Source organism: Myxocyprinus asiaticus, chromosome 24, assembly GCF_019703515.2.
Source record: "Myxocyprinus asiaticus isolate MX2 ecotype Aquarium Trade chromosome 24, UBuf_Myxa_2, whole genome shotgun sequence".
Classification (NCBI taxonomy): Eukaryota; Metazoa; Chordata; class Actinopteri; order Cypriniformes; family Catostomidae; genus Myxocyprinus; species Myxocyprinus asiaticus.
The window spans coordinates 3,610,957-3,622,500 of NC_059367.1; the positions used below are offsets into that span (position 1 = coordinate 3,610,957).

General features: G+C 37.3%; 1 protein-coding gene across 1 annotated transcript in view; it reads right to left on the reverse strand.

Annotated features, from left to right (window-relative positions):
• The window catches only part of LOC127414523 (BICD family-like cargo adapter 1), a 72,300-nt gene extending 65,817 nt beyond the window's left edge, over positions 1 to 6,483 (reverse strand). Inside the window, exons 1-2 of the mRNA XM_051652596.1 lie at positions 5,758 to 6,483; positions 19 to 234 (exon numbers count right to left, since the gene is read on the reverse strand). Coding sequence (XP_051508556.1) covers positions 19 to 234; positions 5,758 to 6,138 — 597 coding nt within the window. The 5' untranslated portion in view covers positions 6,139 to 6,483. The remainder of the gene's footprint in view (positions 1 to 18; positions 235 to 5,757) is intronic.
• Between the last annotated feature and the right edge of the window lie 5,061 nt (positions 6,484 to 11,544).

Sequence of the window (11,544 nt, forward strand, 5' to 3'; positions counted from 1 at the left end):
CAGTCAGAGGTCACTCACCCTGCTGAGCTGCTCCAGTAGTCTGTGGTTCTGTTCTGACAGTTCACTGATTGCGCGACTCTTGTCGCGATCGGCCTCGCGCAGTTGCACCTGCTGCCTCTCCAGCTCCCCCTGCAGGTGTTGCACATCTGTCTCCAGTTCTGCCACCCGACCTTCCCACTCACCCTCGCGACTCTCCAAACGACGCCGCAACTCATGCTTTTCCTGTTCCAAGAGCTGAAAGAGAGAGAAAGAATCTATAGCTGACACTCTGGCGTCATTATTTCGATATTTTTTTTCCTCACCAGTCCATTATTGTAGTCATTTCAGTTCATAGTCCTAAAACTCAAGACATCTAGCATTTTCAAGCCACTGGGAATTCACATTTTGCTCTTCAACATAAATAACACACAGACATACCTAAAATGTACATTTTAAGGCTACTGTGTTTTAAAAAATGCTATGTTACTTAAAGCTGCACTATGTAAGATTATTTTTGTTACAACGAACAAAAGTTAATTATTGAGTGAGTACATAAAGAATCCATGTTCAGAACCATGCCCTTGTCTTCCCCCAACTCACTACAGTAAGCCTACAATAATGATTGTTATTTTGAGGGAATTTGAGCTGTCGGGTCGGATTCGGCACGAAATCGCAGGCATATATCTTTCTTCCTTGCATGTTTACATCATATCCGTAAGCTGAGAAAGAAGATCCGGCTGTGCCGCGAATGCGACAGCTGTTCAATCAGTCCAGTCGTGGTTTCAGGAGTCAGGACAGCAACGGAGTGAAATCACTCTCCTAATGGATTTAACTGTTTTTTACTGTTTGGCGAAGTTGTTTCCCTGCTATGCTGCTTGCATATGTTTTCTGGAAGGGTTGTTGAAGCTTATATTGTTTGTCATGCATTAATAAATTGAACATTACTCATGTGTACTGATTGCAATGTGTTAAGTTTTTTTTTCAGTGAAGTTATTGTTACGTTTACTAATATTCATGACTTCTTAGTACTTTATAACATTGCTGCAGTTTCAAGATTCCCAAATTGTGTCTCTAAATGTGTGTACCGCTGTTTTCTTAGGCCATTTGTTTTTTGTTTTACCTCAGTCACAGAAATGCACTGTTGTTGTCACTTTAAATTGTCCTTTTAGCAGAAAATTGTTATTTGAATTTTTTTTGGCCTGAGGAAGACCTAATGGCCTAAACGCGGCAAGCAAGTGTAAGCCAATAGAATATTTTTGGAGCAATAAATCAGTGTACGGACACTTGCCATTTTGTCCTTTTAGCACATGTTTAAACAGATTTAAACAGAACAGGTGGTTCCCCATGAATTTATGCTCATCTCAAGTTGTCTATAATGTACCGATTTCATTGCACAGTAATGTTTATTCATTTGTTTAGCATGTAACCATCTTTCTGTTGTAACTTTACTTTCAAATAAACAATTAAAAATGTATTATTGTAATTGTTATATTGCATATTTCTGCGTATTATTTTCATATTCAATAAAGTATTTAATCATTATTAAATCCTCATTTTGCATTTTTATATTACAGTCTTTTATTGTTTGCAGTGCATAGACCTACTTTTGTAGTATGAAGGTTCACTTGCATGGTCAACTGAGGCATGGTCACGAGTTTCACCTCTTAAAATGACATATGTAGTACAAAACAAACATTAATGTGTATTGTGTAGTGGATAAAACACTTTAATAATTGTATTAAAATACAGTATAACTAAATGTGGTTTATCTTCCTCATACATTTTTAAGTGAATAACATAATATTAACATGAAAATAGCTCGTCATGACTCTGCACTGCAGGTCATCTCCGCCTCAAACCATGAGATTCATCCTCCAGAAGAGCAGTGCCTAATCATTCACAACTGACGTAAAGTGTTCCTCCGCAAGTAACGTGCAATGTTATGCTTCAAACACTAGAGGGCAGAAAGTTACATAGTGTGGCTTTAAAAGTTACTAAATTAGGACTACGACTACCACAAGCATGCGTGTTTAGATGCTGTGGTCCTTTGGTGACTTTTTGGTTACATACTTACAAAAGACACACACATATTTAAGTTATGACTAATAATTTCAATAATTCTAATAATTTGGGGGCCTGGGTAGCTCAGTGAGTATTGACGCTGACTACCACCCCTGGAGTCGCGAGTTCAAATCCAGGGCGTGCTAAGTGACTCAAGCCAGGTCTCCTAAGCAACCAAATTGGCCCGGTTGCTAGGGACGGTAGAGTCACATGGGGTACAATCCTCGTAGTCGCTATAATGTGGTTCTCGCTCTCGGTGGGGCGCGTGGTGAGTTGTGCGTGGGTGTTGCAGAAAATAGCATGATTGACGGTCTCAGACGCGCAGGCAACAGAGATTCGTCCTCCGCCACCCAGATTGAGGCGAGTCACTACGCCACCACGAGGACTTAGAGCGCATTGGGAATTGGGCATTCCAAATTGGGGAGGAAAAAAAATTATAATAATAATTCAAATAATTTTATTTTACTCATAAATCAAACCAGACCAATGGAAGATAGTGGAAGTGCTCAAAAAAGCTTGTCATGATTTTCCATTTCATTTAGTGACACTAGTGGCACAAAAATGACATAAGGCACCTTAAAAAGCTCTTTAAAAATGGCATAATTAAATTTTTTAGATTTTTACGGTATGGTGCTTACAAAAAATTTACTTCATCAGAATCCACAGCTACTTTTGAATGCTCATCAATGGAGAAACACGCTTTTTGCCTGCATTATGGTGTATGCAAAGCATGGGCTAATTGCCGAAGTTAACCAGCCAAACCCTTACCCCCTGGAAGATCCTCATGATTGGAAGACAAGTAGATTTCATGGTCTCATACTATGTGGGGTTAGACAGGTTCACTGCAGGGCACCTTTAAGAGAGACAGCTATAATTGCCAAAAATGAAGACCGACACTGATTAAAATCTGTGAAATCCAGTGTGACGGCTGTCAAACCATTTCAATGCTAATTATTTGCTTTTGCAAGAGAGCTTATGTGAATGAATACTTTTTCAAATAGTTAGATAATGAGAAATCCCCAAACATGAAAAGAAAGGAAGATCTATAACGTGGATTAAGACAAGGGGTTTAAGTTTGAGACATGAGCTGGACAGAAGAGCTGCCAGAAATATGTCGGGTGTCTGGCCCTCAGTCGGGTGAACAGAGCCAAAGCACATTATCTTTTCTTGCAACAACACAGAAGAGACCATCAGAGTTCATATAGATCTGAACTCAGTCAATGTCTCCACACAGTCTCCATTTAGTGACAGTAAATATCTCTCAGGTGCATTGAGGGTGCACAATGTATGGTCAACATAGACTGGAATTAGAAATATCTCTTTAGAAAAAAATTAGAAAAAACTAATGTGCTGGGTCTTGACAACCAGCAGCTTCTACGGATGCAGAAGGCCTTGAAACGTTGCATGGCATCATATGTTAACTGATGAAATTAACTTCTGTAACCCATTGAATGAGAGCTAGCCTTGGTGGCAGATGCAGAATGTTTCATTTTGAGATGTGAGAAGTGAGAAGTGAGATTTTCTATGATTAACTCCTGTTGTAGCTGGCAATGATGATTTACACCATCACATAAAGTCTTTCAACATTTTTATACCTGTATATTAAGAGTGCTAATAACACCAGGTCGACTGATTTTGCCAATAACGAAGGGGGTGGGAAAGGCCAATAATCTGCCAATAGTTTTTAAAATCGATTTATACAATGTAATATATATATATATATAGTTGCAATCAAAATTATTCAACCCCCCTGACCAGTAATACACTCTTGTGATGTTTACCCAAATTTTAAAATAAAAAATAACTAATTCGCTCCACAAATGTCATGTTAAAAATATTCAACCCCCAAAGTCAATCATTTGTGGAGCATCCTTTACCCTTAATAACAGCAAATAAATGTTTCAGGTAAGTGTTCTCAGGCTTCGGACACCTCTCTATTAGAATATTTACAAATTGCTCATCAGCAAAAGCTTCCAGCTCATTGACATTCTTTGGTTTCTGTGCTGCCACTGCTTCCTTGAAATCCCAACAAAGGTTTGCAATGGGATTTTAATGATGGACTGAAAGGGCCATTTAAGGACATTCCATGACCTATCCCTGAACTAGATTTTGGACAACTTGGATGTATCCTTGGTGTTATTGTCTTGCTGGAAAGACCAGTGATCACCGAGCTTCAATTTACACACTGAAGGCATTATATTTTTCCTGACAGAATCCATAGTGTCAGTCACATAGTCAGGATAGCCGTTTCCTGCAGCAACAAAACACCCCCATAACAGGACTGACCCACCTCCATGCTTGACTGTAGGGATGGTGTCATTCTTGTCATCACCTTGTCATCTTACTCCAGACATACTGCTGACCCATGGGTCTAAAACTCATTTTCAGTTTAGTGTCATACGTCTATAAAACCTTCTTCCAGGACTCCACAGGTCTTTCCTAATTACTTCTTGAATATTCAGTCAACTGGAGTCAACATTTCCCTTGGTGAAGTTTTGCTTTCTTCCACACCCCAAGAAGGTTGCTGTTGTACCATATTTAAAAAATGTACTTTTAGCCATGACCTTTCTTGTGTAATGAAATAATCTCCTCTATCAGCTTTTGAGACAGCTTATTTTTAATTGCATTTTTTGCATAGAAATACATTTTTACTTACAACGCTAAACTTAAATTTTACAACTTATATAAGTGCCTTTGCAGATTGATGAAAACAATTACTTGTGTAGCCTTACATATTTAAGAAGCAGCTACATGCAATAGGGGTTGAATAATTATGACATGGCTGTATTTTTAAAAAATCCTGCTATTTACAAATATTAGGTTATATATTCACACTATGACTTTGAATGTGTCACTCAACTGATATAGATGTAAAGTTAAAAAATTCTGGGTCATCAGAAAAGCTTACCTTTGTAAATCCTTACTGTCTTGGTGGGGTTGAATAATTTCGATTGCAACTGTATATATATATATATACACACACACACACACAGTATATTGTGTACCTGTAAATGGTTTAAATTACTTTTTTTTCCAATATGCTTAAATTTGCATATGAACTTAATTTGCCAAGTATAAAATGAGTTCACTTAATACCAAAGGCATACATAGTTGCTTTTCCATTTATCAAACTGTATTTTTTAAAACTTATGTTTTTAGTTTAATACGTTTTTAAAGTTCATACTCATTCATTTGGTAACAATTTAAAACACGGTTGTATATATTAACATTAGTTAACTACATTAGTTAACATGAACTAACAATGAACAACACTTTTCCAGCAGTTATTTATCTTGTTTTATGTTCATTTCAACATATCCCAATACATTTTTTTTTTAATTTAAAGTAATAGTTAATGTATTATGAACCAACATGAACTAACAATGAACAATTGTGAATATATGCACAATGTAATACATATATTGTATTTTGTTAGTTTATAACTTCTAATACATTTACTAATGTTAACTTATACAACCTTATTGTAAAGTGTTACCATTAATTTGAATTAAATCACATTTATTTTGAATTCATACTATTTAAAGACTACCCAGTTCGGTTTGATGGAAATATGTCATACAGTTGAAATGTGTAAATAAATGATGTTTATGAATGTTTTGAGCGTATTCCAACAGGATGCACACTTTATTTTTATCAATAATAATATCAATGCGCAGGCTATTTGTTTTAAAGTTAGCCTACTTATAAAAGCCTCACCTCTAGTTTGTCGTTTAAATCCTTGGTCATTTTCTCATATTGCTTTGTGAGGTCTTGGTTTCGTTCAAGTAGAGCTTTGCCCAGTTTAGCAGCGAGCACCAGGTCCTTCTCTTTCTGTCGGAAGAGGGCCAGTAGGTCCGAGTCCTGCCCGTTCACAGGTGTCTCTAAGGCGGATACCTCAACATCCTCGTCCCGCTCCCCGGTGAGCATGGCCAGCTCTTCCTCCAGAGCCATGCCGAGCCCCCGGGGAGCGGTGTGTAGCAGCGTGCGGCTCTGATGTTCGGTGTCTGGTGAAGGATCGAGGGTTCGTTCCATGCGGTCGCTGTCCAGGTGCGGTGGTGCTGAAATCACGCTGCGCAGATCGAGGCAGGACGCGGACATCGCCGGAAACAAACGACAGATTTGAGCGGTTTAAACCCGGTGAACCCGCTTCAGTCCTGGGTCCCGGTGACCTGTTTGGCTCTGGGTCGACGATAACGCCATTGAAATTGATTAACGTTGGATTAAATCGTATCCAGTAGCTTATATGAGGTCTGAAGTCGTATATCCAATGCCAATCAATTGGTCGCTTCCCTCAATAAAATCCATCAAGCCATTCAAATCGTTTCAAAACAATCCCACGGCGTTTGCTCTTCACGTGAACCCCCCTGACGATCACCGTCCAGTCGCTGTGTCCACTCCAAAGCACCGGGGTCCCGGTTATTCCCCATTATCGTCGCCCCTCGCTCTGTGGCTTTTACGACACAAATACACGGATTGCGCTCGCGCACGAGCCTCTTCCCAACCCCGTGCGCGCGCCAGCACCCGTGACGTCAGCTAATCAACCTGTTTCTCGTAGCCGCCCATTGGTCGATTGTGATAGCGCCATATGTTCCAGCAGAACTGGGTGAAAGACATATGAATGTTGCTGATGATGGGGAATACCGTTTTTTCTGGAAGGTTAATGAGCCCTGTTGAGGTCAAGACTTTGATGTGGTCATTGCATAGGCAATGTCATTTGGCTGACCAAAACCATACCAATATTTTTCCACATCAACCTTTTAGTTGTATTTCATATGGATACTTTGCCATTTTCTTGTTATATATGCTGGACATCTATGCTGTCCTGGATTCATTGTGCTTTAAAAAAATGAATGCACCATGATACATACCATATGGGTGACTCTCACAAAGCATGTCAAAACACAGGTGCGTAGATTCCAGAGGGGATGGGGGAGAGGTAACTCCCCCAGTAATCAAAACAAGCAAGTACAACTCATATATAAAACATTTTGATGCATTACAGTAGCGGGAATTTGTGGGGAAATTTGTGCTTTATTGACGTGACATGTAATTTCTACATCATTGTCTTCAACTTCATGCAAAATAATTTCTTGTGTTTTGATTTTGGTGTGAAATTTGATCTGGGCATGTTTTCATGAGATTCACCAATAATTAAAATTACTATTTTCATGGAGCTAATTATTTTTTAAGTTTACATACTTCTTTGAACAATGTAAATATAGACAAGTAGAGGAATGCGTTGTTCACAAGTATGCATAAAAGAGTTGGTTTTACATTTTTTGTTTATACAAGATTAGATAAAATGATAAATGACAGGAATGTAATTATGACATCATAAAGACAGCTACACACGCACTGACACATTCATGGCATCCGGCATTGTGTTTTGAAAGGCTTGACCTCATTTCAACACGGTGGGATTTCTGAACATACAAACACAGGATTACAAATGCACATTCTGATTACTACAACATTCCACAACAGCAACACGCAAAACATTAATACTATACGCTGGGCCGTTGCAAGGTATTCTGGGCCCCCTGACTGCATATTGCTCTTGGCCCTTTTCCTATTAAAACATACAGTTTAGAATTTGATGTGCCCCCCCCCCCCCCCACCCCACCCCACTGGAACTGTGGGCCCCTAGAATCATTACCACCTTTCACCCCACTAGCTACGGCCCGGACTATACGGAACGTGGGACTCCATTCCAACCCCCTTCCTCCACATCCTGGTGCTTTTCTGTTTGATCTGACTGAGTGTTCGGATCTAACAGATCGCATTTAATCTCATCTCAGAGTGCTTATACTGATACAATATGCCTCTGTGCTTCAAGCCAAACCATTTGTTTATTAATTGATCAAGACCCATTCTGTAGCATATGATGATTGTGTTTCACTGAGTGATGTAAACATACAAAGATTTTGCTTGTGGGCTATGTAATAAACATTCAACGGAAAGTGGGTCACTGTCATTCCAGGGCATCCCTTTGAAAACCCCAGTACTGCCCATCCAATCACTGGGGGGGTCATTTACTCAGGGCAGAAAGGCTGAAAACATGTTTGTTGGAACCCAGGCTTCAGAGGATTGAGGCTTTCTTTTTAATCCCTGCGATGAAAACGCAATCGCTCTCTAAACAAATATGAGATAGATGATCAATCTACTAACAATTTGTTCATGCACTGTCAAATGCAAAATGGCATGTAGAGATAGTTATTATGATACTAGTTTTAAAGCATTAGCACTAAACAGACAGGTCAAGCAGGAGTTAGGAGAACAAACAATGAACTAATATACTATTATTAATTAATATGAGCTAATAAAAATGCATCCATTTTTAAGAGGAAAGCTTAAAAATAACTCCAAAGAGATGACTCAATTAATACAAAATAAAGGAGAAAATTATATTAAAATGATAAACTCATTAATGGCATGTTGAGTAAATAAATAAAGGATTTATTTGAGTTAAAGTGAATATATAAATACAAAATAACAACTTTAAGAGCTGAACAAATGGTTTTGATCAGTTGATGTTTTGACAGATGTTTTAATCTGTTTTCATTGATAAGTTAGTTCTTGCTTTACACATGGTTTATGTAAAAAAAAATAATAAATTGTTTACTTAAACTGGGTATACAGATTTAGTGTCTATTTGAATTGTAATTACTTTGACATGGGCTATGTTTGGAATAGCATATACCTTTCCATTCATACTATTTTGCAGTATGTTTGCTGTTCCACATGGTATTAAAAACTGTAGGCAGTATATATACATACATGAATTTCAACCACATTCAAATGGAGCAATACTGCTCTCTGGTGGAAAACAAGCACAATTAGCAAATATTGCAAAATGAGTTTAATTTAGTTCTTTTGAGTCAGCTTTATGTGTTTATTTGTGTGGATAAAGTTGGCTTATATGTAGTTATTTTCATCAGCACTGTATATAAGACAACATCTTACATGTTATATAGCATCCTTTTAATTAAGCTATTCCATGGATTTTTGTTGTTGTTGTTGTGTTTATTGTTTATTCTGCACAATAGTAGATTTTATTGTGACATATTGAATAACCATAAGACATCATTCGCATTATTTCAGTGTTTATATAAATCTCTCTAACTAACTAGAGCTTTCTGAAGGACCTGTTGTTGTTTATTCTATTTGGATTGATTCATGATGCATTTGTGGAAGCTTTTTCTGAATAAATTAACGTTTATATAATGCTCTGTAGTCATAGTCATAGTCCTGAACTAGTGGCTATTCCACAGCTCTCTTCTACCAGTCCAAAGAGAAAATAGAAAAAGACTATCTGTGCTGTTACACAATTCACAATTTATACAGATGTTTAGCTGTTAAAGCCTCAGTTAAACCAGCATTCTCCCCCAGTCACACAAAAATTATGCAGGTACCCCAGCTTTCCTGTGATTTTCCTTTCCAGACTATTGGAAGAAGCTGTGGCCCCCCTCATCATAATGAAAATAATTATACCGTTTTATTTGAGGCCTCCAAATCTCTCACACAGAGAAGCATTGCAGAAACACGCAACGACTGATTCTCCATTAGTTTCTTGTTAACTATTTTTTGTAAGTGGTGCACAAATAGACAAAATAACTGGCCATATTGTATCTTAAGTGTAAGTTACTCAAAATCAACTTCTTGTTTATATAGCCTAACCATCAGCATATATGGCTCGTTATATAATTTAGGGTACATTTAATGTCAATTGATGATAATTATATATTTTCCAAACTTTTCTTCAGAAATATCCCATTTTATCCATTAAGGAAAAGAATGTTATATCACACAAAAAAATAGTGTATCCCAAAACCATGTGACCAGCATCATGTGATGTCATTTTCCTCTGGTGGACATTTTGAACACATCATGGTGACTGTCCTTTCATTTTTTTCAATATTGTAATTACATTAGCATAGTGTCAAAGAGTGTATTAAATGGCCGTCAACTATGTTTGGTAGGTTGTTATGGTTTGCAATAGTTTTATGATTTTAACTAAAGTACATATTCAAATTTGAGGTTAACCTGATCAAGAAAATTACAAGTGGTTGGCCAGGCAAGGCCTACCATTGAAATTATGAGTCAAAATGGGGGAATTGTCAACTATGTTACATGTCAACTAAGTTACCCTCTAGGGCCAACTCTTAGGTAATATTGTTGACGTGACCTAGGGTTAGGGTTAGGGTTAGGGGCTACTGTGTCCACTGATGTCCACTGATGATAATGAATTATTTTCCATAGATCAGTTTTTGTCATAATTTAAGCCTGAGGACACTGAGAGTGTGTGCGTGTATGCGTGTGAATCATGATGATTAGGGAATAAGGGACATTTCATTGATTTGTACAAAATTAACTAGTTAAAACAGAGATCCTCTTATGAAAATGGTGTCATTGTATTTTGTTAAATAAGCAGGATATTGCTTTTTCAACTATGTTACTTTCACTGTCAGCTATGTTACAGCTGATTTTTTTACATTTCAAATAACAAGAATGCTGCTTCTTAATTCAATTAAAGTTATATATTACATCCACAAAGGTTTGACTTTTGCATAACATCTCTTAAAACTACCTGAATTATATTTAAGGCAGATTTATGATAAAACATTTTTTACTGTCACTAGTGACCGTGCTGAAAATATCACATAAATATTTGCAAAAAGATAACATTCTTAAAATTATTTTAAAAGAATTACTGCACACATGGCAGAACAGACAAAAGAACCCTTAACAACAAACTCACTAGGGAAAACATCCTTTCCCTTATAATATAAAAAAGTCATTTAATGCTTAAGCTTTGCAGCTAGCAGATATGTTACATTAAATAAATAAATTAACTTAAACCAGTAGTTGTTTTTCGCTGACATAAAATGCACCCCCAATTATAAAATGAACCATATGATTAAGATTAAGATGATTAAGTCCGTGTTCTGATTCAGCTTTGGCCTCTGTTGTAAATATTTTTGTTGGCAGAGCAAAAGTAAACAAAGCTGCTATTCAGTGAAACAGCACACTTGATCGTGTGATTTCAGTGAAATATCACGCAATACTGAAAAAGCATACAAATGAAATGAGAAATAAACCATCACAATTTATAATTCCACAGTGCCCCATTATACCAAAAGTACAGAAAGGGGAGAGACATTTGAGTGCTCCTTCCACCCCCATGTGAACTTCAGACTGTAATTAACCAGCAGGTGATCCCTCCTCTCTCTCTCTCTCTCTCTCTCTCTCTTCTCCACTCCATCACTTATCACTTCACACTTTCTTTCATATCACACCATTACACAGGAATGGATCCACTTATTTGTTCAAAGACTGTACTTTCTTTTCAGTCTGTTTATGACTTGGGAAATAGCGTATATCAGTTCTTATGTATTGCTTTTATTTCTTTTTTTAGTCCTTTTTGGAGTTAATGGATGTGGTCCCTATGAAATGTTGTTAAATGTAAAAGAGCTGCGTGAAGATTCTTCTAAAACTCTCCTGTTG